Source organism: Pelobates fuscus, chromosome 13 (assembly GCF_036172605.1).
Source record: "Pelobates fuscus isolate aPelFus1 chromosome 13, aPelFus1.pri, whole genome shotgun sequence".
Lineage (NCBI taxonomy): Eukaryota > Metazoa > Chordata > Amphibia > Anura > Pelobatidae > Pelobates > Pelobates fuscus.
In genome coordinates, this window is record NC_086329.1 from 96,131,119 (window position 1) to 96,158,905 (window position 27,787).

Genomic DNA, 27,787 nt, shown 5'->3' on the forward strand with positions numbered 1-27,787 from the left:
TTACTGAATAATCCCCAGGCGATTTATTCGCTACAACTCCCATCATGCTCAGCCATGAGTCATCTGGCTGAAGATTATGAGAGTGGCAGTCAAACAGCAGCTGCAGAGATAATAAACCTGGCCCTACAGGGCTGTGTGGTGCACTACGTGCAATATCAAGCGTAGCCACCAGAGGGAGACAGCGCAGCAGCTATTTGCCAGATGCCAGTATAAACTACATCTCCCGTGATGCCATGGGGCAGCCACCCTTATTGGCTCCATGTGCTGCTCCTATAATGGCAGAAAACTAAGAGGGCTGATCTGGCAGACTGGATGCCATTGGTTGTTGCTGTGGAAACAAGGGGCGCTTGATTGAAAGAGTGGGTGGGTTAGGAGCATCATGGGCACACCTACTATTATGTTTGCAAGTTGCAGCCTGGCAGTGAGTTCAGGCAGGAATAGAGAGGAGGAGAGAAGGGGGGGAAATAAGGGGAGAAGAGAGAGAGAGGAGCTGGGAGAGGAGGTGTGGAGCTAGCACTGTCCCTGCCACCTGTTCTGGGACCAGGAGCACTGTACCTTTCAGCATCCCTCTGCTGTGGGCACCAGCCACTGGCAACCAAGCCACCCAGAGCGCCCTGGGCAGAGGACTGGCAAGCATTGGCAACACTGGTTTTGGGGGGCTGCCCAGGATGTGGGGCGCGCAGAGCAGCTGAAAGGCACAGGGCAGGCTGGGGAGGACGCTGACCCTCTTCTCAACCTTGCTACCTGTGTGTACAGATCAGCAGGTGCCAACCGTGCCACCCTGGCAACAGGTACACTGACCTGGCAAAGACCCCCGTGTGGACCCTCTGCATGACTGTGGACCAACCCAGCGATTGTGCTGCTCGTGTCTTGGACCCCCCCCGCTCCCCCGACACCGAGACCCCCTTCCAGCGTACAGACCTAGGGCTGTCGCCAATAAATATGGGCCACGCACCGTAAGGTAATGCCAACTCCACCTTTTGCAATTTTTATGAGTTTATTTAACGCTTTGATTGCCAGCGATTTTTTCTAATGAGACGGGCCGGCAGAGATGGCACGGATTTGGTAGAGACGGGAGGTGATTTATACCATAAAATTCTGGTTAGTAAGGGACTTGTTGATTGAAGAATTAGGGAGGATATATTTAGGGCATTCGTCTATTGATGGTTTTGATTAGAAACCGGACAAATCAGCTAACTAATGGTTTCCTTATGCGCTTGCGTTCTGCGATTACAAATACATTATATTTATAGGAAAATGCTTTTTCTTGAATGATTTCAGATGGCTGTCATTCATTTATTGGTGGTAGGAATGGGCACCTGCCCAGACAGAATTAAGGAGATACCTCCTCGCTTTAAATATTGACAATCGTATCAAGGGAATTCTATCCTTTATGCGTAAATATTACATTTATATGCTTATAAATAAAATATTCTCATGATTTGGCAATAGAAAAGCTACCGAACAGTCATTCGAATTCTTCCTGGGAAACTGACGTAAAATTGAGATTCTCTGGTTTGACGCTGGGCTTGCAATCTATTCAGTCGGTACAACCCTTTTGCCAGCCCCCCCCTTTAACCCTTTTGCCTACAGTGCATTTAATTTTCTTTAAGGCCCATGTAGCCTAGATTGGGTTAATGTCTGCACATTGATTGAATTTTCTCAAAATTCACCAAGGTCTGCATTGAAACTAGCGCTGTGTATACATTAGGGACTTATATAATTCAGATCCCCCAACATGTACATTGATTGACCAGGGTCTGCGCTGCTAATGAGGCAATGTTTACCTTTTGCCCATTGTGTTAGAAGTCGGCATGGGTAGCAGAGTAATACATAGTGAGGTGACGACTTGACAGAAGAGCTTGCACTCTAATGTGGGGTGCCTTAAGAGACCACAAAGGTGAAAATCACTCAAGGTCATCACATGACGGGTAGAGCAGGGGATCATCTCGATATTTTTGAAAGTACGAAGGACGCTGGGTATAGACGGAGGGACAAAGGACATCGCTATATAGAGTCAGAGTAGAATGCCAGTCTGCTGTTACACAGAGAGACAATAGCCTAGACCATTGTCTGTTTTTATAGAGAGGCGCAATGGCAACTTGCACATGGTATAATTCGGAGAGGACAATAAAATGCCAATTATAGCCTTTTATGTTAAGTGACATTTATGGGCGATGACTCAATGATGTAATTTTTGCAGGAGACCAGCGACAGACCCAACTCTCTCTGCTTTTTTTTTTTATTGTAGGGGCGATCTATAGGGCTAAGTGACCGAAAGGTATTTTCAAAGCCCGTCTAGAAAGGCCTTCGCTGCTCCTCACGGCTATTAAAAGGGCTTAAAACGGGGTCCCACGTAGAGCTTGCATATAATCCTAATGCCTTAATTTGTCTCAGTAGAGCTTTTATGTAGCCTTGGGGAAATAGGGTGCGGGGCCCGCCCTCTGATCCCCCTGTAAAACAAGAGGCTGCAGACAAAACATTGTAAGAAGAATAGGTCTGCAGTAGAATCTGCTGGATTGTTCGCCAGGGCCTGTGCCAAACTGTCTGCTCTATTGAGGTCTGCCTTTTAAATCCAAAGAGTGCGCTATGTAAGTGGATTCTCAGTGAAGTAAAATCACCTTTCCTTAGCATGGTGAATGTTCCCTAATTTAATCCCCTTGTCGCCAAAAACGCATGCAAGCAGGATCCTATTTAAAATAACTGCAGGCAGTCAAATGGTTAAGGTCCAACCGTACCCAAATATATATTGTGGTTTGCATATAGGCACGGATTGTGACGGCAGGTGTGCACGGTTTGGCCCACCCTAGCTGCATTGTTCACTTGGCTGAGGACTATCCTATTTCGTCGTCGTGTTTTAATGGGTCATCATTTTCCTTTTTAGACTTGACTTCCTTAACAAATCTCTTCCTACATGGCAGGGAGGTGGTTCTTTGTATCTACAACACCATAAAAATAGCATGTAACCTTAAAAAAATAAATAATAATAATTATAATAGTGAAACAATTTTGTATTGGCTATCTCAGTACTCCTCAAAAAGTCCACATTGGTCTCCACTAGTTTTGGGTTATTACCCCCTCCTCCCCCCTTCTAGAATCAGGACTGGTTTAAGAATGTATGGACAAGGGTTTTCAATCTGTTGTCCAGAAGAGAATTCATGGAATTGTATTGTGCCATTGCAAGGGGCCCAGTTTGGTCAGCCCTGATGTAGGCAGAATAGTTAAAGAGGAACATCCATATGTTAATTGGTGAACATTGCCCTTTCTCTCCTCCCAGTGAGCTCTGCCGAAAGTTGTCTTGGGGCGAGGATTGCAGCTTCTATCTAAGCAAACTGTGCCGCAAGTTATCATGATGGTACATCATGGTATGCATTCATATTCATTCAATACAAGCAGAACAATGAGACTTTATTAATTTGCATCAAATGCCAGGCTGTGCCAGGACAGTCTTACATTTGACATTTATCCAGAAAAAAAATGATTTTTTTTTTTTTTTAAATAACATTGACAGTTTTATTAAATGGAACGTACAAGTAAATTGGAACTTTTAATGAGTTATTAAAATGTGTTATTAACTTTGTGACGATCCCTGTTTAATTCGCCTTCACCAGGCGATGTTTCCTGTTGACCCAGGGCTATAAAATAAATTAGCGTTTAAGGCAGGAAACCATACAGGTGAGAATATGATAGCTTTTCACATTTTTACTCTTGGGAGCAATTTATTTCCCCAGTCCATATTTTGTATAAACAATCCTGGGGTGTTTGGAAAAGTATTCCTTGCTGGGTGTGTTTTTGCAACTACGGTAAGCCAACTTTGATGACTGGCAATTTGAATGTCCTTTTAGAGGTATTACTACGTCACACAAACTATATTTATGATGTCACTACTTCAGTCCAGTGTCTTGAGATAGTTGGATCACTGTTGCCAGACTGAGTTTCTGGAGCTTTGCAATGGTATTAAATAAAAACGTGATTATTACTGTATGAAAACACGTGGTGTTTTCTGATCACGGCATAGCTTTTTCTATTTTCCTAATCACACTATAGGCAGCAGGCTGGTTTTAGATTTTGATGGGATATATATATATAAATCCAAGGTGCTTGCACTCCAGGTATATAATGACTGTGATGCCCGGTGCGATTCCAGCAAAAAAAATCACCAAAAAAAAAACTTTGTAAAGTAAAATGTAACTTTTAATTCATATACAAAATAAAAAACATTAACATCAACGTTTCGGCTCACATCTGGAGCCTATCTGCCATCCTGAAGAAGGCTCCAGATGTGAGCCGAAACGTTGATGTTAATTTTTTTTTTGTATATGAATTAAAAGTTACATTTTACTTTACAAAGACCCTGGAGTGCATTCGGTTTTTTTGGACACCTTTGCTTTTTTTGCTGGAAGCTGCCCCTAAAAGGCACATGTTATGACGGTGCATATGCCCCCCCAGCCCAGGTTGACAAGATCCCCAAAACTTCAGCCAAACAAAGTACCCTATATGCTTTACAGCATCATCGTGTGTGGATTTAAATGTTCGGAAACTCATTCCAAATGTTGCGAAATCTTGGATAACCATACACTCACTGCACTTGCTATTGGTCCTCCTGATTTGGGGTCCAGGTCTGGCCTGTCTGGTGATTGGGATGAGTAATCGAAAACTGTTCGAATTATTTGCTAAATTTAGAATTTCAAGTGATCTCACAGCAAATCTCACGTAAGACAAGATAGAAAACCTGGAGCTGACTTAGATCATTTTTTTTCCCCAACTTGGCTATTTTGACCTTAAATTAAAAATCCACTTTGAATTCTCTCCTTACGGAGTAATCCTTTATCTGTCACACAAGCAGGCCGTGCGACTTAGCATCTCTGTGCTCTGCAGTATATAGAATTCATATGCTGCAGGAAGGAACTTGATGAGAAAATGACAAATCCCAAAGTGGTGTTTCTCCTCCAGTATATGAATCCTGCTTACTGCAAGGCAGCGCTTTTCCTTTGCTGGCCACCAGCTTGAAGACGTGCTATGTGTCCAGGAAAACAAGGTAAATCAGACATGCCTAAAGACACTTCTAGCCACCAATGTGTCATTAGGAAATGGATCTGTTTCAAATGCAACAAGGATTTACATCTTGTAGATACAGGGAGCAAAATTCTCCTGGAAATTCTGTATTTGTTTTCTAGTAAGTCCTGTGAAAAATGTTTTTTCCCATCAGCTTATACTGATCACTGCGGTTACGGTTAGATTGCATGCCCTGCATTCAGACAAAGACTGATAATAGATTCGCCTCTGATTTAAAGGGGCATACCAGGCACCATAACCACTGAGTTGTATTGTTAAAAGTATGCTCAAGGACCATATTCTCTAGAGCTCACTGTAGTGGCTATGGTGCCTAGATTCCCCTGGCATCATCAAACTGTATGTAGTCAAAAATGTAGTCATTAAACCGGCTGAATAGGTTATGGTGCTAAGACTTTAAGCTATTTGTAGAAAGAACTGAGTATTTCCTGGCACCCAAAGACCACCCCTTGTTTCCTGAAATAAGGACATTTTGCCTGATGCGTTCAGAATATTTGTATGGGTCAGTGGGATTCAACCACATTGTAGCACTGTTAACTCTGTAAGCAAACTGACACAGGATCCTTTTTTACAAGAAATATCTGTCACTTCAGAGATCTGTAGTGGCTCCTCCTGCTAGTTTTTGGATTCTATAGTGGCTCCAACTGGATGCTCTTGGGTTTTGCGGTGGCGCCTCCTTCCTGTTCTTGGGTTTTGCGGTGGCGCCTCCTTCCTGTTCTTGGGTTTTGCGGTGGCGCCTCCTTCCTGTTCTTGGGTTTTGTGGTGGTGCCTCCTTTCTGTTCTTGAGTTTTGTGGTGGCACCTCCTTCCTGTTCCTGGGTTCTGTAGTAGCTCCTGCTTCCTGTTCTTGGGTTCTGTACTGATTCATCCTACCTGTTCTTGGGTTTGGTAGTGGTTCCTCCTTTCTATTCTTGGGTTTTGTGATGGCACCTTTTTCCTGTTCTTGGGTTATGTACTGATTCATCCTACCTGTTCTTGGGTTTGGTAGTGGTTCCTCCTTTCTATTCTTGGGTTTTGTGATGGCACCTTTTTCCTGTTCTTGGGTTATGTACTGATTCATCCTACCTGTTCTTGGGTTTGGTAGTGGTTCCTCCTTTCTGTTCTTGGGTTCTGTACTGATTCATCCTACCTGTTCTTGGGTTTGGTAGTGGCTCCTCCTTTCTATTCTTGGGTTTTGTGATGGCACCTCTTTCCTGTTCCTGGGTTCTGTACTGGCTCATCCTAGCTGTTCTTGGGTTTGGTAGTGGCTCATCCTAGCTGTTCTTGGTTCTGTAATAGCAACTGCTTCCTATTCTTGGGTTCTGAGGTATCTTCTCCTTCGTGTTCTTGTATTTTTTTTGGTGACACCTCCTGGCAGTTTTCAGATTCTGCGAATGGCACTTCCTGACAGTTTTCAGTCTCCCTCCTCGATGTACGTAGCTCAGACTCTAAACAGATGTGATTTTAATCTGACCCAAAAGGAACTGGAAATCTTTCAATCCTCGTCAACTCCTGATCAGCTTTCAGCCGGCCAGTGTCCTTCACTGACAGTCATAACAGTCTACCACGTCTGCAGGTGCTATATACACAAAGCATTAAGCCATAGCGCACCGCATCCGTCTCTGTTGCCATATTGCTTTCTACATTAAGCCCAGCAACTACAACTGCCTGGTCCCAAACCTGGTTGAGCCACCTGTGTGGTGGGAGATACCCCAAACTGGGTACCTGCAGGGGCTTTTGTTTTGTGTAACTCCATTTTAATCCTTTGTATCCGCATGGGGTGAAAAAACGAACAAAACCGTTAATAAAAATGCAAAGGGGAGACTGTTTAATAAGGATAAGTTAAATCTGTGATAGCGTGTTTCCGATTCAGTCTAAAATGTGACCGCAAAGAGATACATTCCCAACTCACCATCTGGGTTATATAGTTGGACCCACATGTAGGGGTCTGAGCCAAATTCAAGGAAGGACTGTGAATCATCAGAGGGCTGTTACATTCCCACCCAATTCAGTAACTCCTTCGCTCTCTAAATGTGTATTCACCCCCCTACAAAAACGCATTTATTAAATATTTGTGGCAATGGTGTTTTTTAGTTTGTTATAGTGGAAGATATGGAACCAAGGAATAGCAAATTGTAAGCTGAATTGCTGAGCAAGAACAATCCCTAAATAGTAAAACTTCTCCAGGTCTGTTGGATCTTTATTTTGGTGTAGAATCCGTGGTTCCCTTGCCAATTCTCCACACCTTCCAGCATAGTGAATAACTCCACTGGTTTCCATACTGGTTCACTTATCATGGGGTTGACAGTATTATTTATTATTAACATGTGGCCACTGAAACAAATAATTATTTCCTTCACCAACAAATATTTTAAGGGGCACTCCACTTTTAGCTTGTTGTTTTGGTAAGGGTTACTTTTTTGGTGAGATTTGTCTTCAGTCACTCTTGGCACCCAAGCTCCGCCCCCTTTCTCACTGACATCAGATGAGGAAGTCTATCTTCCCAGAACTTGTATGGCACACGTAAACCATTGAAGCCCATTCCTTCTAGTACAGGGGTATGTACAGTGAACATGCATGTTGCCTGCCAGGCTCAGTGCACTGCGATCACATGGCAGTTGCTGCAAATGAAGGGGATTGACATGCGTGAGCAAGTTGTACATATACTTGTATGGCTTCCTAGGGAAGCTAGATTACCAATATGATATTAATGAGAAATGAATGGATTCCAGACACTGGGGAAGACGCTCAAAACCTCAAAAATGGAAAAGATAATAGTGCTTGTCCAGTTTGGAGCTCCTCTGCATATATTCACATGAAGCTTGATAGATTCTGATGATAAATGTAGTGAACTAAGTAATTTATCATCAATATTGTCTTGATTAATACCGACTAATTTTCTCCAAATTTGGATTGGCAAATTCGGAGCTTGGAGAATAAGCTCCTGTAAGGTTCATTCATGTGGAGCCCTGTAATAAGCTCATGACCATTCCAGTGAGTTTTATTGTATTGGAGCTCTGTGATTTAGTCATACACTACAAATTACTGTGAAATATATTGCAGTGGAGCTCTGAGATACAAATGGACAAATAAGATAACGTAATATAATTAACGAGACAAGTAAGGTAAATAAAACCCCTCCTCCCCCCCATAAAAAAAAATCACAACCCGTAGAGCTTTTTGTTCTCGGTTTACTGTATGTTACGTGTTCAGAACTGTTGTTCCATAAACCATATACTATTTTTCTAGTGTGCATTTAGTATCTGCCTGTGGTGTACATGGTGTTCTCTCCGGCACGGAAGCAACTTTATTACCTGTCTGTTTACTATTTTTATTTTTAGTTAATCTGCAGTACAGTTCTGCTTTATGTTCTTTGTTAGAATATTTTGCTATTTGTTTGACTTTCGAATAGTTGCAGTATTCTCAAAGCTCTATTTCCTAGGTTCAGTGGTTGGTTTGTGCAGTTTGCTATTTATTCATTGCCCGGTGTTTGTTTAAAGGCTTATTTAAAACATTATAACTACTACAGCCCGTTGTAATGTTTATGATGACGGGAGTACACGGGGACGGTTCCCCGGTAACAGGGCAAACTGTTTAGTAGTTCTGGACTGGCAGGTGAGAACCCAGTGACACTAGCGAAGGTAGCGTTACTCTTCTAGTAACGATAATCTCTGCATGCAGAGTTTCACAGCGAAAGAATACACAAACATTCCAGGCATCACGACCGCTTCAAATCACTGAAGTGGTCATGGTGCTTTTAGTAACCCTTTAACAATTCTCATTATTTGAGAAGTTCTCTTTAGAAGGCCCACGAATGAGAGCATCAAGAAGGTTAAAAACTCGTTTGTGTTTTTTGCCACAGGATAGCAGTCATACAACTCATGGGGAACTCATTCTTACTCCTTCAATGACCACAAATCTTAACGTCCTGGTAAAGTATACACTTTTTGGTATGGCTTCGACATGGTGTGGTGGTAGTACTTCCTCCAAAAAATAGAAACCTGATCCTTTTTCTTAATTTCATTTTTAGGTAAGAATTTTTGAAGGTTGGTAGGTTTAGAGTTCTCCAGTGGTAGCTAGACTTCAGTGGTTCAAAAAGCTGTGGGCCAACTTTCCAGTTGCTGGGGTTTAATCTTTGGTGACCGACGGAGTTTTTAGCTGGAGTTCTTACACTTCCTTCCCAGTGGAAGGTTTTCAAAACCAACATTCCAAAAGCGAAAGGGAAAATAAGAGACATCTTGAGAAATTATGTCTTGGATCTGCTGAGACAAAAGGTTATTGTTCCAGTGCCAATTTCAGAGAAAAGAAAAGGCTGCTATTCCAGGTTGTACCTGGTGAATAAACCTTTAGGCCAATGGAAACCAATGATGGGTTTGCGTCTAGTAAATCCTTACCTTCAGATTCAGCAATTTGGCCTAGAATCCTTGTCAAACGTTTACATAGATTTACATAGTTACACAGGCTGAAGAGAGACATGCGTCTGTCAAGTTCTGCCTTTCTCACATCTATTTTTCTATTGACCCAAAAGAAGACAACCCCCACCCCCCCAAAAAAATAACAAATAAAAACAATTGAAGCACTTTCCAGATTTGCAACAAACCAGGAATACATTCCTTTCTGATCCCAAAATGGCGGTCAGCTCTGTCCTTGGATCAAGAAGCTGTTACCCCACATATATCCCTCAATATTATGTTTTTGCAAGTATTCATCCAATTGTTTTTTTTAAACAATTCTCACTAATCAGGGCAGGGTGTTGTGTGATCTTGTAGGGTGTTCAGAATGCATGTTTCTACATCCCAATTTTTGTCAGGTATTACCAGTTCAGAGCACGGGCATTTGGTCTCAGTAGGCTCCTTGGACCAACCAAAGAATTGCTTACCATTGTGGCAGATATCAGACAACAAGGAATACTTTAATTCCATTACCTGGCTGACATCTTTTTAGTGGTTACTGACAGGCACACATTATCGGTACACAGGGGTCAAGTTGTCCAAGTCTTAACCCATTTTTGTTGGTTCATCAATCTTAAAAAACAAAAACAAAAAAAAAAAGCTAGCTCACTCCCAAAAGAATGGATTTTTGGGAGCACAATGGGACACTGTTCAGGCTATTGTCTCTCTGTAGTAGGAAAGAAGTTTGTATCCAAAGTGACTTTGTTCCTTACGCTGAGGCTAATGTCAGCAGGTCATCGAGCTTCTCCCTGGTCAGAAGTTCATAGTGAACAATTGGGAACTAATTCTGAAAAACAGAATCTTCATTGGTGGCTTTCTATAAAAAAAAATTCCGATAGAAGAGAGAGAGAGTGGAAGGTTGTAACAATGGACCCCAGTCATCTCAGTTTGCGAGCTCATCTCCGAGACATGTTAGTCCAAACACCTTGTTTCTAGCAAAAAGCAGTCTCTTCCCTCCAACATCAGGCTTTTGCTGGTTATGTAAACCAGTGTGGAACCAGGGGTACGCAGCTATTGAAGGAGATCAAGCAATTTATGGACTATGCTCAAGATCATACAGAACGATTGCAAACTCTCTAGCTGCCAGTCAGATAATTTAGCAGAGGACGTTGGGGCTGGATATTAGTCAACTGGAATTTATGGAGTCTTTCAAGGAATGTTTTCTTGTCTCTGACAAGTGATGATTTCCACAGGTGGCTATAATGGCTTTGGCCAAAAATCACTTGGTTGCTTTTTATTATTCCAGAGGTTATGACCCACAGGTTCTAGCCCAGGATGAATTAACATCTAGATGGACATTGCAGCAGATATAGTTTCCCTCAGGTTCCTCTTTTAATGTTATGAGTTTTGAAAAGAATAGGAACGAAGGACTTCTAATGATTCTCATCCTACCATATTGACCGAAGAGGTCAACTTCAGAACCTCTAAGACAGGAGTGCCCGAAATGTAGATCCGCAGATGTTGTAGAACTACATCTCAAGTGATGCTTTGCATGCCTTAAGAATGACAATGCATCATGGAAGCTGTCATTTTACAACATCTGGGAAACAACATTTTGGGGCACCCCTACTCTAGTAGGTCTCCAGATGTCTCGAAAACAGCTGTCACAACGTTCAGTGCCCAATCTTTTTATGAGAAAATGAAATCTCCTCAATTTTAACACAACCTGATGCGTAGCTAAAAGTTTATCTATAGTTTGTGCTAAAATTATTTTAAAATTCTGTGCAGAGTTTGTTTTAATTTACGTATTGCTGTCATGCATAAAAGCCAGGAAAAAACAAACAAACTATATTAGAGATCAATCGTCACTTAAAGAGAAGTGAGTATTCACTGTTCCTTCATCCGTGCACATGCTGTTACAGAGAATACTGGCGTGATTACTGTAGCGGAGGTAAGTAGACAATGTACTTACCAACGCTGCCCTTCTGTGGCGATTTCACCAACCCATCAAGCCCACGGAAACACACACATGCGCACTCAGGCATGTCCACTCTGCATTTACTACAAGCGTACCGTGTGTACATGCGCTGTGTGTACATCACTCCAAGAGTTAACTTATTCATTAAGTACATTAGAGCACAACTAACGTTTACTTAGCTGCTGGGCTGTGTTAACATTGAGGAAGTAAATGTTCCTTTTATGTGTGATTTACATTTTCCTTACTGGAAAAGAGAGGACGAGATTTAAATTTCATCTAATTTGAACCATTCCTCTGGTTTTTCGCTGGAAACATTACGTGGGTTTTGGGTGGAAAGGATCGGACTGGGTTCTGTTACACAGACATATTGTCTCATACAGTTACTTAGCTAGTGCTCCCAAGGCAACAGATCTCTTTGGAAGAAACACTGGCTAGACGACAGGGGAAACTCTGGCCAGACGGGGTGTATGCTTATTATGGAACTCTTATTATGGCAAGATTGATTGTCACTGGCCCTGTCTGTGTCAGAATGGGTGGATAGGGTATTAGATCTTTTCTCTGGCAATCAATGGGTTAACATGTGCCGTAAAGTGGTGCGCCAACCTGTGAGTCCTTCACTAACACTTCCCTTGGCTGCTTTTAGTTCAGAGGAACAATCTCTGAGACAGGAATGGGTTGTCGTATAAAGTCCTGCAAACTCCAATAATGTGCGGTTGAATACTGTAGTCCGTGCTGTCGCCCAAGAGTAATGAGAGCAAAGAACGCTGCTACTGATCTTTTCTTCCTCATTCCCTACTGTCTGGTACAAGTCTCTTCTTCCTGATTTCCTACTGGTTATAGGTGTGATATGTACATATTTTATCTAAACCAGTCACTCTATCTACATTAAATGCACATTGATTGGCACCCCATTAAGTCATGAAGGTGGGTTTTCAAAAAATATTCTATTCCCAAGAATAGAATTTATAAAACCTGTTTCCCAAGTATCCTCTCCCCTGTGAGCTATAATCTTGTGCAGGGGTAGGCATCCGTCGACACTCCATATGTTGTGGACTACATTTCCCTTGATGCTTTGCCAGCATTACGGCTATAATAGCATTATGGGATGTGTAGTCCACAACATCTGGAGTGCCGCTAGTGGGGCCTATCCCAAAACCGCATAATGGGAGTCACTGCTTGACACAAAGAGCTTACACTCTAGAATTATAATCTGTCAGATTGCAGTGAAGTGTTAACTATCTGATAAAATCTTTCCCAGTGAGCTTACAGTCTAGTGCAGAGCCGGATTAAGGTTCCTAGAGCCCAAGGCAGGATGCCTCCCAGAGCCCTGGGGTCTGTTTCTGTGAGTCTTGTGTTTGTGGAGGAGGCTGAGAGCTGTATGAGGTGAGTGTGCCTGTGTGTGTTGGTTGTGTACGTAGTGGTTGAGTGTGAGTGTTGTGTGTGTGTGTGTTTAGGAGAGTCAGAGTTCTGTCTGTGGTTGAGAAGTGCGTTGGTACTTAGAGGGAGCTCTTGAATAGATCTTCACTGACAGTTGCAGAGCATGAAGCTCTCTGAGCAGGTGAGGGGGCTCAGGGTCAGCAGGGAGACCTATTGATTTCTTCTTCCTGATTTCCTAATGCTTGCTTCTGATTTCTGTTTTCCTGATTTCCTACTCGTTTTATTTCCTTGCTCGCTACTGATCTCTTTCCTGATTTCCTACTCGTTTTATTTCCTTGCTCGCTACTGATCTCTCTTTTCTGATTTCCTACTCGTTTTTATTTCCTTGCTCGCTACCGAATCCTTCTTCCTGATACCATTCTGCTTGTTCTCCCCTGCATGCTTCTGATCTTTCCTTCCTCTTTATGCATTGACTGTGTATTTGTTCTAAAGTAGTTTGTGTGTTATGTCTGTTACTTTAGCGTCAAGTTTTTGTTCAAAGTTACCAAACTGGAACAATAGCTGTCTGCTGTCTTAGCTGACAAATTGGAAATCCCTAGTCCATTCCAGAGTTCAGAGAATAAACCTAACCCTTAGATCTGGGGTTCTTTGCAGAGGACCAAAATGTTGAGCAAGCATCCCAAGAAAGTTTGTTTACATTTTTGATGAAACTTTTAGATGGTCCAGATCTTAATGTATAATTGATATATTCGATCCATTTTAAATATTCGGTTACAAACGGACACAGGGATCTAATGTGAACCAAAATATTATTTTATATAAAACCGTGAAGGGACTGTATTAATCCAGGGTTTAATTGGTATTGGTAGGTATTGTGTTATGTGTACATCCTATCGGCATGGTTTCTAAATTAAACGTCCTGTAGGTATTGTGCTAGTTGGGAGCCCATAGGCAGTGTGCTAAGTGGGGGTCTATAGATTTGGGATATTTGAGGGTACTTTTGGCAATTTATTGTTTTGGGTCCTATTGGCTACGTGTTAGTTGAGGGTAGTCCATGGATAGGTGAGGATAACATTGCTTGTGGAGTTCTAATGCCGGTGGTTTAGATATGGGTACAATCTGCAGTAGGATGATTCGTTTGTAATAGCCGCAGTGGGTTAGCCGCTTTGGGTCCTGTGATATTTGATTGAATTGGCTTGTCTTTGGACACTTACATGGGAAGTGGTAGTTGCCAGCGTTGCTGTGAGATCTCCCCCCACCCCCCCATACAGTGCTTTGTACAAGTGGACAGTGTGTGGGAAGGTGTGGACTGTGTAAACATTGACTCTGAGAGCCTAGGAAGCATTTGGCTCTTTATTACCTACTCACTCACAATCTAAGTGCCTCCCACCCCCTTGCTTTTTGTCTTAAACAGGTCTGTGAAGAAATGCAGAGACACTGCTCCCATTAAGAGCGGAGAACGAGCTGTGCTTTCCACTGAACTGGTTCCGCTGGATAGAAACGGATTGACTCAAAGATCAGCTCATGCCTTGGGGTGATGCCCTGTGCCCTCCTGAGACCCCATCACCCTGTGCGCCAAGACTGACTGGACACTACCCAGGGGCAATCTGACATTTCCATTTATTTTTTATTACATTTTATAATTTGTGGAGCGTTGGGACAGAGTGGAGATTCCCGTGGTGATCTCCGAATGCCGCAGGAACGGCCGGGTAAATTTCCCATCGCTGGGTTCCTGTGTTTAGGGGGCAGATCTGTGCTATGCATTGGTCCCTCTGGTTTTTACCTCTCAGCCTGTTCACCTGCTGCACTGAAGGTAAGTGTCCCTCTTTAAATTGGATAAAATAACCTAGATTCCTCTAACCCATTGCTGTCACCACAATCTGATTTCTAAAGACTTGTGTGGTGCGTCCTGCTTGTACACAAGGCAGAATTAATACGTCCGCATTATCAGTTGTCAATTTCAATTTGTCAATTTTGTCTAATCTGACAGCGCAGTTTGTGTTCTGTACTCATAAAGTTCATTCATTTAACTTGGCTCTTTTATGTAACTGTGCCTGGTGGCCTCTGCATCAAATAATATGTCCCGTGCACCTGTTATCATTTTACCTGACAAGTTGCTCCTTTGTGAATTGTACCATGACTGGTGCAGGACTCAGGAGCAACTGTAAAATTGATTTGTACAATGACATTTCTAGTGAAGGGGGGTTTATCATTAACTGTTTAGTCTTGAACCTAATGAAGCTCTGAAGTATGATAGATGATCTTTGCAAGGCAGGTAGCTAAAAATTTGTTGTTTTTTTTCCAAATATTTAAATATTAAAATCTACGGAACAATTTTAATCGAAGATCAAAATATGGTCTTGCTTAAATATAATTTTATAGGTGACGTGGCTGCTTTGAGATCATTCACAAGCAGTCATTGATTGTATAGCAGAAACTGGCTTGTCCACCTGCAGAGAGTACATTTGACCTCCGACCTGTTACACCTGTACTTCCTGTCTGCATGCCCCCCCACCCCCTTACTGTTCTTTAAAAGCAGAACAGACATTCTAAATGGACACTAAAAAGATCAATATGGCTGTCAAATGCAGATTATTCATTAAACAGTAAGATGAGACGAGCAAGCACAAAGTTTGAAATTTAGCAAAAATAAAAAAGGCTATTGTGGCTTAAATTTTGCAACTCCATTTTACACCGCTCTGTGGGTAAATCCAGTAGGGATTTACAAATTGTGTAGTGATTAATAAAATAACTTAACGCTTCTGTGGACGCGTTCACAGCTCAGCTTAGTACATAGCCTTGTTCTGAAACATGCGAGACCAGCCCTGTTAATATGTAGCTCATTTACCTGTACCATTCCCGGTGAAGCTTGTCACGGCAACAGGAGCCTTAGTAAGCTATTATCAGCTGTTATCTCCCATTTCCTAAATTATAGGCCTGCTAATTCCCCAAACACAGCTAATCCTGGCTCTGTCAATAACACCAGCTGGGATAGGGAATGTGTCTAGTCTACAACAAAGATAGTTGAGCATTATTCACTAAACAAGGAGCGTTGAGGAAGGATTTGCAAATTTTAGTCCGAAATTGTCAGAATGAAAAATGTGCCAATTATCTTCCAGACTGATTATTTTGGCCGGAGATTATCAACCCTCTTGACAGTTTCACACAGTAGCCAGTTTTGGTGAATAAAGGTCTAAATGTGTAATAGACGGCCATTCTGTATCGTTTGATTAAAGGTTCTGTATGTTGGCTGACTCAGGTTTAAAGCCAAACTCTGGATATTTGTGATATATACGGTCTGCTTATATGTAGCATTCACCAAACCTGGACTTGTCAAAAAGAACTGAACTTGGAACATTTTCCAAACTTCAAACTAGATTTGCTGCCCAGCTAATTTAGCCCAAACGTGACGTAATTGATGTATAAATGACATGTTGTATTCTTGTATTCCTGTTTTCTTTTTATTAAAAAAAAAAATCTTCAATTTCTTTCTCTCAATCTCTGGAAAGTAGTCTGGTGATCAGACACCGGAGGACAACTTGTCATTCCCAGGAAGTAAAAAAATAAATGAAATACCGTTCTAAAACATGTGCAGTGCCAAGGTTAGGTCTGCTGATTACCCCACACAGATTGCAATACCTTCCCTGGCTTTCTAACAGCTATGTCTCTCCCATGCAGGTACTATCCGATCAGACGCCCAGACGGTGGTTGGCCGCGTAGGGGAGAGCGCGGTGCTGGGGTGCAGCCTGCTCCTCCAGGACGCGGGGCGCCCTCCTCTCTATGTCATTGAGTGGGTGCGCTTTGGTTTTACCCTTCCGATCTTTATCAAATTTGGTCTGTACTCCCCCCGCGTGGACCCGCAGTACTTAGGTGAGCCCTCTTTCTTTATATCTATTAAAATATATATATATATATATAAATATATGTTTACAGTTCAATAAACCGCATGCATGTTACCTATTTTAACTTAATCTTGATTAGCTGCAAATATTTTGTTACATTTAATCTTTGCAACATGGTACTACTGGTGCAAGACTCATGGTTTGTCCTGAATAAGTCTCATCAATAATTATAGTGAAAGAAAAAAAAAATGCACTACTTCCCCTTTAAATGCACAGTGTGTCCTTAGTGCGCCTATACATTGTATTGTTTATCGGGCACCTGCGTGTAACATGTATCTATAGTGGCTGCAACTATAATCCCATTCCTAGGCCAATTGTGACGTGATCCTCGCTACACAGTGCGAGATCCCTATCTGTCATCAGAGACCGAGGATGGGATTACAGTCAAACACAGGCCTATTGTTTGCTACCTGTTGTAGTCATAGAGTCGGTCTAGCTGGACAGGAGGGGCCTGGTGTGGGAGGAATGCTAAAGCCGGTGTTGTTTTGCTATACTCCAAGTGTGGTTCACTGACGTCCATCGTGGGTCATTGGTGGTTAATGACAGATCTGGCCGCATTACTTTCTACAGGTATTCTCAATGAGCCTGTAAGTCTGATAGTGGCTGCTAGGGTTACCGTGGTGCAAAATAGTACGCTGTAACATATTCTGTTTATTATTCTATCATTACATCAAGACGTTTCATACACTTTATTGACATCCATGTGTCTGAACTTTGTTTGGGTCCCTTTTTTTAGACCAGTATCTGTAATGTTTTTTTAGGGAATGGCACCAGGAGGCCGTGATCCATCAGATAACTTGTTCTATAGGTTTATTTATCTCAATCTCAGGAAACTAGTCTGGTGATCGGTCACTGGATGAAAAACTCGTCATTCCCAGGAAGATTTAGATCTTACTGAGGTCTGTCGAAGGGCACAATTTAACATCTCTTCACAGCGTGATTATACTGAACTATTAATTATCGACTGATGTGATAACTTCTGAGGTGCATTTATAAACCGTTTTATTGCTGTAAAGCTCTGTGATACAATCATACACATTGCACGTTACTGTGAGTTCTATTAGTGTGAAGCTCTGTGATACTCTCATACACATTGCACGTTACTGTGAGTTCTATTAGTGTGAAGCTCTGTGATACGGTCATACACATTGCACATTGCTGTGAGTTCTATTAGTGTGAAGCTCTGTGATACTCTCATACACATTGCAAGTTACTGTGAGTTCTATTAGTGTGAAGCTCTGTGATACAATCATACACATTGCACATTGCTGTGAGTTCTTAGTGTGAAGCTCTGTGATACAATCATACACATTGCACATTGCTGTGAGTTCTTAGTGTGAAGCTCTGTTTACAATCATACACATTGCACATTGCTGTGAGTTCTATTAGTGTGAAGCTCTGTGATACAATCATACACATTGCACATTGCTGTGAGTTCTATTAGTGTGAAGCTCTGTGATACGCTCATACACATAGCACATGACTGAGTTCTATTAGTGTGAAGCTCTGTGATACAATCATACACATAGCACATTACTGTGAGTTCTATTAGTGTGGAGCTCTGTGATACTCTCATACACATAGCACATTACTGTGAGTTCTATGAGTGTGGAGCTCTGTGATACTCTCATACACATAGCACATTGCTGTGAGTTCTATTAGTGTGAAGCTCTGTGATACGGTCATACACATTGCACGTTACTGTGAGTTCTATTAGTGTGAAGCTCTGTGATACTCTCATACACATTGCACGTTACTGTGAGTTCTATTAGTGTGAAGCTCTGATACAATTATACACATAGCACATTACTGTGAGTTCTGTTAGTGTGAAGCTCTGTGATACAATCATACACATTGCACATTGCTGTGAGTTCTATTAGTGTGAAGCTCTGATACAATCATACACATAGCACATGACTGTGAGTTCTATTAGTGTGAAGCTCTGTGATACAATCGTACACATAGCACATTGCTGTGAGTTCTATTAGTGTGAAGCTCTGTGATACTCTCATACACATAGCACATGACAGAGTTCTATTAGTGTGGAGTTCTGTGATACTCTCATACACATAGCACATAACTGTGAGTTCTATTAGTGTGAAGCTCTGTGATACAATCGTACACATAGCACATGACTGTGAGTTCTATTAGTGTGAAGCTCTGATACAATCATACACATTGCACATTGCTGTGAGTTCTATTAGTGTGGAGTTCTGTGATACAATCATGCACATTGCTGTGAGTTCTATTAGTGTGGAGTTCTGTGATACTCTCATACACATTGCACGTTACTGTGAGTTCTATTAGTGTGAAGCTCTGTGATACACTCATACACATTGCAAGTTACTGTGAGTTCTATTAGTGTGAAGCTCTGTGATACAATCATACACATTGCACATTGCTGTGAGTTCTATTAGTGTGGAGCTCTGTGATACTCTCATACACATAGCACATTACTGTGAGTTCTATTAGTGTGGAGCTCTGTGATACTCTCATGCACATAGCACATTGCTGTGAGTTCTATTAGTGTGAAGCTCTGATACAATCATACACATTGCACGTTACTGTGAGTTCTATTAGTGTGAAGCTCTGTGATACTCATACACATTGCACATTGCTGTGAGTTCTATTAGTGTGAAGCTCTGTGATACTCTCATACACCTTGCACGTTACTGGGGTTTTTTATTGCCGTGGAGCTCTGTGAAATTCATACTGCTCATTGCTATAAATTGTTTTGCTGTGTAGCTCAGCGATAAACTTATACACAGTGAATATCACAATGCTTTTTAGTGCTGTTAAGCTTTGTGAAACACTCATAGACCGTGAACATTGCTGGGCATCTTATTGCGGTGGAGCTCTGTGATACACTCATTCACGATGTACATTACTGGGGGTTCTAGTGCTGTGGAGCTCTGTGTTACATTCATTACCCAGTGTACATTGCTGGGGGTTCTAATGCTATGGAGCTCTGTGATACACATATTACCCAGTGTACATTGCTGGGGTTTTTATTGCTGTGGAGCTCTGTGATACACTCATTACCCATTGTACATTACTGGGGGCTCTAGTGCTGTGGAGCTCTGTGATACATTCATTACCCAGTGTACATTACTTGGGGTTCTAGTGCTGTGGAGCTCTGTGATACACTCATTACCCAGTGTACATTACTGGGGGCTCTAGTGCTGTGGAGCTCTGTGATACACTCATTACCCAGTGTACGTTACTGGGGGCTCTAGTGCTGTGGAGCTCTGTGATACAATCATTACCCAGTGTACATTACTGGGGGTTCTAGTGCTGTGGAGCTCTGTGATACTTTCATTACCCAGTGTACATTACTGGGGGTTCTAGTGCTGTGGAGCTCTGTGATACTCTCATTACCCAGTGTACATCACTGGGGGTTTTATTGCTGTGGAGCTCTGTGATACATTGTATTATGGGTAAACAAGACATAAAAGTGATTGCGACTAAATATGTTTATTGTACAGGAGCCAGGGGGTGAGGGTCCCAGTCGGTAATTAACTCACTATATCGAAGAATGTTACAGGCGTGGGAGTTCAGTCTAAACTTTTGAAAGATTCAGGTACAAAGCGAGAGGATAGGCCAAAAGTGTATAACAACAAGTGTTAAACTGTTGGGAAGAGATAAATGAGGAATCTTCTCTCTGGGGAGGGCAAAGCATTGTCTGCTATGAATTGGCTCCAAAACACCAACAAAGACATCTTTTCTTTGGCTGTCAAGAGGAGGGGCCCCTGGCTGTCATTGATGAAGCCAACGGTCAGTTATTAACTAGGTTACAGCGAGGTATCTGGGGTGTGGCGCATTTCAGTTACGACCAGAAGCACAAAAAGTTCAAATTCAAATCAAATCACATGTCCACGCTTTGTGGTCACATGGAAAACTCTTTACTTTGCTATTTCTGTAGTTGTGGAGTCTCTGTGTGCTTTATAGATAAATAGTGGCCCCTCTATCTAGACAAGTAAGGGACACAATGTAGCTGGTTATGTGACGGAGAGGGATGCTGCGATTATTTGAGAAATAAAGATAAATATTCCCATGCTTTCACTAAATTCCTAAATAGTATGCCCTTGGAGAGTGCTTGGCTACCCCCACTGGCATTGTGCTAGATAATCCGATTCTTTAAACTGACAAAGAATTTTTTTTTTTTTTTTTAAAGGCTTTTTAACCCCCATTAAGGACCAAACTTCTGAAATAAAAGGGAATCATGACATGTCACACATGTCATGTGTCCTTAAGGGGTTAAAATAAAAAATCTATTTTAATTCTTACGTTTTTTTTAAGTTCATAAGAAATGTATTCCTATGCAGCTAATTGATCAATTCAAATTATTGAATAAGAAGGATTCTCCAATCATGCTACTACAATTTTCATATCCATTTGTCCGCACACCACAAGACTGTTTATTAGTAAAATAACTTCAGGGTATTGGGGTGAAAAAACAACCTCGTCCCCAAGATGAGTTGTAAAGGATTTACAATATAAAGGTATTTTCTAATTTTGTGGCCATTTTTTTTCAAAATTAATTTATTTTCACCAGGGCTGGCGTTTGCATGACGCAGCGCACGCTATGTGTCAGATGGCGTAATGGGATACATGGGGACTTTTGTTGTCTAATGAGCAATTTGTCACCTCCCATTCTTACTGTAGATGAGCGTTCGTATTTTAGTGTAAACCCTGAAAAGAGACAGAAAATGTGCAAGCGGATCCCATTATACTAAATAATTATATACACTTAAATACAAAATGACTGTTGCCATCTGGGTTTACCCACTGCTATAGCCTATGACATGCACAGTACATAGAGAACTTCAAATGCTATATAAATTGTGTTGGACGTATAGAGAAAAGTACTGATGGTTGTGTTTAACCCTTCTCTTGCACTTCTGGCTCCCAAAAGGTTAAAGGATACATGATCTGTTGAAACTTACGTTCTCCATTCCCAGGTATCACACAGCCTGTGTATTGTTAGAGCACACAATGTAACCGTATATAAGAAGGGCAGTATGTGTCTAAAAGAAGAACAAAGAGTTTGGTTTTAGCACGAGGTGTAATATGAACATTTATTATCTAAACAGGTCATATTATCTATTTTAAATGTACATTGATCAGCACACTATGAGGTCATCAAAATATAGATCGGATATGATGCACTTTTAAAGAGGATGCAATTCTTGTGATCTGAACAGTGAAGGGTTTAAAAAAAACCTGTTCTTAAATAATCTGCTGCCCCAGTGGGCTGTAATGTAGTGATAGTGGGGCATATCCCATAAGAGTATAATGGGAAACGCCTCTACCTAAAGAGCTTGCAATCTAGTATTATAATCTGTTAAATTGCAATGTAGTTCTTACCAACTGAGATAATCTGTCCTGCTGAGATTACAGTCTAGTGCAGAGCCAGATTAGGGTTGCCTGTTGCCCTAGGAAGTATGAGAGAGAGTAAGTGTTGTGTGGGTAATTTTTAAATTTGTCACGCTCCTGCTTACCTCTTGGCAGGATGTATTGTAATTTGTGATGGTGCAGTGTGGGGTGACCTGAGGAGCTGGATCCATGGTGGTCCTGTGGGGGAGCTTTGTGGTCTGCACTAATATCAGGTGCAGATCACGTTAAGAGATCCCTCATGGTTCCCGAGTTCAGTTAAAGAATCAGAGCTTAGTCATTGAGAAGCACGTGGGGATTGTGAGGGATCTCTTTAATAGATCTTCACTTGTACAGGCACAGAACACCAAGTTCTCTTGAGCAGGTGAGGGGGCACAGGGTCAGGCAGGGAGACCTATTGTTCTCCTGCCTTTTCATGTTGGGTCTCTTACAGGTATAGCTGGTGAGGGGGCCCAACATGGGTGAATGGGTCCTTGTCTGAGCCTGTGCCCTAGGGGACCACCTATGTTGCATAATGGGTAATCAAGTTCTGGTCTATAATGGTCGTAAGGAAGAACCAGTTCTAATGAAATTACAGCCTAGTGTTATAATGTGAGAAATTTAAATAAAGTGCAAACATTCAAATAGTATAATGAGATAATCTGTGCCAGTGAGCTTACGATCTAGTGGTATAATTTTAGAACCTGTCCCAAGGAGCTTGAAGTCTAGCGATATAATGGGAGAGTGTATTTCACGCCCCTGATTATATCTATAAACGACTGACCATATTGGGCCAGAGTTTCTTATTAAATGTGCCAGGCATGATCAAGAACAGTTTGAAGAACAATGAAAAACAGGATTGCAGTACCTACGTTCTAGAAGGGGGCACCACCCCCCACTGCGCCTTCCTGCGTTATCTTCGTAAATTATTCTCTATCAGTGGATCCTGTGGTCACGAAAACTGCCCTGTATTGGTTATAAAGATACAGGCAGATTATCTGGAAGACTCGAGTCAGCCATCTGGGGTATCAGTCTGGCTCAGCACAATAACTAAATACTTAGATCAACAGGAGGGGTAGTCCTTTAACGACAAACTATGGTGACTACTGACTTGTAGAACTTGGGCCAAAATTGTAGAGTTTCAAAACAAAATCTCCTTTTTCGATGACCTAAATTTTTTAGGTATATGTTCTCTCATCGTAATGCATTTTTAGTAAATAATGCCCCCAAATAACCGTACTTTCAGTGCAAGGCCAATCATTAGAGAGGTGCTTATTTTCAGAACCCAGAGCCAGCAGTAACACTGGTTAAAAGTCATTTTTGGGTTTTTTTGTACAGCACAAAATAAAATAATTTGAAAAACATGGTCCTTTTAACTTTATTACAAGCTTAAATTTGTCCTTGGGCTTCCTTAATAAAACACAATAAAAACGTTGTTTGTGATTTGGTCTGAGCAATGCATTAATGTGTTGATATAATGATTTATTGCATGGTGAAACACGTGATTTAAAGGTTAGTTTAAATAAACCCTGCCCTGTGAGACATTAGGCGGAAAGAAAAACCTATTAAATTGTGCGAAAACGTGCAGATGATAGAGTAGAGACCTTTGTCCTTTAAAAAGCATCTGTGACCTCAGAAAACCTTTCCATTGATTAATCGTGTAAACTACCGATATGTTGTTTCAGCAATTTGTGAGATATGTGTAATAACGGCTAGGGCCATTTAATCCATACACCTAACTTTCCTTTTTTTCCTGTTGTGTAAAGTGTAGTGTAAACTCATATATCGTATTAAACATATCTGCTAAGAAGTATTTTTTTATAAAAAAAAAAAAGCAAACAAACTCCGTTCAGATGACAGAGCACAGGACAAAATACTTTTCAATACTCCTAAAACGTACCAGTGGCAGATATTGGTAAGGTGTGAACCATAGCCCTGTGCGTTTCATGTAACCGGTCCTCAGGCACACTGTGTGTGTATACCCGTGGGTATATAATTTTTTGTTTTCTGGTGCTCCTTCTGCTGTGCCGTACCTTGAAGATTTTAGTGCTGATCCGTGGGAAGATTTTGTCAAGTTTCTGTTTTGGCTACTTGATACCTAGTGGCTATTACAACAAGCTACATGATATATGCTTAAAGAAACAGTATAGGATTAGCAATATAAACCTGTATTACCAATGCTATCGTGTCTTACTAACTATTTAGGTGTCCGCCTCCCATTTCCAGTAAAAAGGCTATTTACTCACCCTATTGGACTTGCTGCGCAGGTCTTTGTGCAACTGATCCCATAGGGAAGGATCGTGAGGCTAGTGCGCATGCATGGCAAATCACCACACTGCACCAATCACCACACTGCGCCAATCACCACACTGCGCCAATCACCACACTGCGCCAATCACCACACTGCGCCAATCACCACACTGCGCCAATCACCACACTGCGCCAATCACCACACTGCACCAATCACCACACTGCACCAATCACCACACTGCACCAATCAGACACTGTCTAGGATCTGCCTAGTGGCAGCATTGACTTGATAACGGAGTCTGGCTAGGCTCTCACAGGGGACACTCCGTTTGTAGCTGTGAGGAATGCTAGCTTTAGAGGTGTGTTAGACCTGCATTCACAACATTACCGTATCTACTAAACCGCATTGCAGGGTTAAAACTAAAGGACCACCGCACCATGACCACTTCATTGAGATGTTATTACTAGAAACAGAAGGGTGTTCCTCGGGTAAAGGAAAATCCATTGTAAGAATGTCCCATTAGAGAGCCATTTTCCCTTTAAGACAAAATAGTTAAGTAATCACTGTATACATTTTTACTTTATTTTTTATATGGACTTTTCATATTGTGGTAAGTAGGGAACGGGAGACTAAAAACAATTGTCCTGTATTCAAGGACCGCTTTCTGTCTAATGAGTTTATTTGCTGAATTACCAATGATAAATACCTCCCAAGTGTCCCTGTTTAGGAGGGACAGTCTCTTTCTTGGTCCCAAATCCCTCTGCCCCTCTTTTGTAGGAGCTCCATATTGTTGGTGTGTCTGAGTGTATAACAGAGGTCCACAGCAATAATACTCCCAGTAATGTGTCTGTGTATAACAGAGCCCCACAGCAATAATACTCCCAGTAATGTGTCTGTGTATAACAGAGCCCCACAGCAATAATACTCTCAGTAATGTGTCTGTGTATAACAGAGCTCCACAGCAATAATACTCCCAGTAATGTGTCTGTGTATAACAGAGCCCCACAGCAATAATACTCTCAGTAATGTGTCTGTGTATAACAGAGCTCCACAGCAATAATACTCCCAGTAATGTGTCTGAGTGTATAACAGAGCTCCACAGCAATAATACTCCCAGTAATGTGTATGAGTGTATAACAGAGCTCCACAGTAATAATACTCCCAGTAATGTGTCTGTGTGTATAACAGAGCTCCACAACAATAATACTCCCAGTAATGTGTCTGAGTGTATAATGGAGCTCCACAGCAATAATACTCCCAGTAATGTGTCTGAGTGTGTAACAGAACTCCACAGCAATAATACTCCCAGTAATGTGCCTGTGTGTATATCAGAGCTCCACAGCAATAATACTCCCGGTAATGTGACTGATTGTATAACAGAGCTCCACAGCAATAATACTCCCAGTAATGTGACTGATTGTATAACAGAGCTCCACAGCAATACTACTCCCAGTAATGGGTCTGTGTGTATAACAGAGCTCCACAGCAATAATACTCCCAGTAATGTGTCTGTGTGTATAACAGAGCTCCACAGCGATAATACTCCCAGTAATGTGTCTGTGTGTATAACAGAGCTCCACAGCGATAATACTCCCAGTAATGTGTCTGGGTGTATAACAGAGCCCCACAGCGATAATACTCCCAGTAATGTGTCTGAGTGTATAACAGAGCTCCACAACAATAATACTCCCAGTAATGTGTCTGTGTATAACAGAACTCCACAGCAATAAAACTCCCAGTAATGTGTCTGAGTGTATAACAGCGCTCCACAGTAATAATACTCCCAGTAATGTGTCTGTGTGTATCACAGAGCTCCACAACAATAATACTCCCAGTAATGTGTCTGAGTGTATAACAGAGCTCCACAGCAATAATACTCCCAGTAATGTGACTGATTGTATAACAGAGCTCCACAGCAATAATACTCCCAGTAATGTGTCTGTGTGTATAACAGAGCTCCACAGCGATAATACTCCCAGTAATGTCTGAGTGTATAACAGAGCCCCACAGCAATAATACTCCCAGTAATGTGTCTGGGTGTATCACAGAGCTCCACAGGCAATAATACTCCCAGTAATGTGTCTGGGTGTATCACAGAGCTCCACAGGCAATAATACTCCCAGTAATGTGTCTGTGTGTATAACAGAGCTCCACAGCGATAATACTCCCAGTATAATATCAGGAAGTATTACTTTACTGAGAGGGTAGTGGATGCATGGAATAGCCTTCCAGCTGAAGTGGTAGAGGTTAACACAGTAAAGGAGTTTAAGCATGCGTGGGATAGGCATAAGGCTATCCTAACTATAAGATAATGCCAGGGACTAATGAAAGTATTTAGAAAACTGGGCAGACTAGATGGTCCGAATGGTTCTTATCTACCGTCACATTCTATGTTTCTATGTGTCTGGGTGTATAACAGAGCCCCACAGCGATAATACTCCCAGTAATGTGTCTGAGCGTATAACAGAGCTCCACAGCAATAATACTCCCAGTAATGTGTCTGAGCGTATAACAGAGCTCCACTGCAATAATACTCCCAGTAATGTGTCTTTAAACTACAATAAATGTGTTTATAAATCAGCCTGTGTAAATAAGATACATTGTCCTTGTTCTAAATTACATTTTAGTGGTTTAAATTATTATTATTAGGAAGTCACCTAATATGTCTCAGAACTGTCCGTCCCCTGGCCACACCCCCACTCACACCCCTAAAATGAAATGCCCCCCCCATGTCCATTTGAAATGTTGGCAGGTATACAGTCGCGCACCCAGTGCAGGGATTTCAGGATTTGAGCTAGCTCTGTTCCCATCTCCTGTCATTGATCCTAGTTAGGCTAGGTTGGGCTACCATTGGAAATCATCATGTCAGCTGGCGGGAGTATAAAAACTACTGTATTTTTTGCCCCATCCCCCAAAATGTTTTTGGCCTAAATTTTGCTTTTCCATGATCAGTTTTTTGCTCTTTAATGTTTTAGTTCTGAATATTGCCCATGTCTTACCATCCATCTTTTGTCGATTACTCTTTACGTACCCACAGTGTGGGGAATACAGTCCTGTGATCAGATCTCTCTCCGTAGACAGAAATCTGCCTCTCGATTTTTCTCCTGGGCTATTTAATATAAAACACGGCTGCCGTAGCAACAGGCTGTTTATTTTCAATCCCGAGAAATAAATGAGTGCTGTGTCTGTCCTCGGGAGGAGCAGGCAGTCTTGAGGCCGCGTTACAATAGATTTGGGGGTGGGGGAGGGAGAGAGATTGGGGCAGTTTTCATGGGTCTAGCCTGGCATTGTCCAAATGCTTGGGTTTAAATCCCATCGCCATGGTTACCAGGTGGACGGGGAGGGGTGGGATGCCAGCGTTTTGAGGCAGGGCCAAAGACGGGTGAGGGGGGCGGGGGGGATACACTTTTGCATTTTCCGAAGTCACAAATCACTGCACAGAAGCATCACTTTGCATTGTGTGG

At 41.8% G+C, this 27,787-nt stretch overlaps 1 protein-coding gene across 4 annotated transcripts in view; it reads left to right on the top strand.

Moving 5' to 3' along the window:
• Positions 1-498: 498 nt before the first annotated feature.
• IGSF9 (immunoglobulin superfamily member 9) overlaps positions 499-27,787 on the top strand; it is a 134,707-nt gene continuing 107,418 nt past the window's right edge. For 3 of the 4 annotated variants that reach the window (XM_063439848.1, XM_063439850.1, XM_063439851.1), the window contains exons 1-3: positions 499-961; positions 14,212-14,610; positions 16,476-16,667. In XM_063439848.1, the coding sequence (XP_063295918.1) occupies positions 14,556-14,610; positions 16,476-16,667 (247 nt within the window). In that variant the 5' untranslated portion in view covers positions 499-961; positions 14,212-14,555. Of the gene's footprint in view, positions 962-3,615; positions 3,676-14,211; positions 14,611-16,475; positions 16,668-27,787 lie in introns of those variants that run through there. The other variant, XM_063439849.1, reaches the window with a different exon arrangement.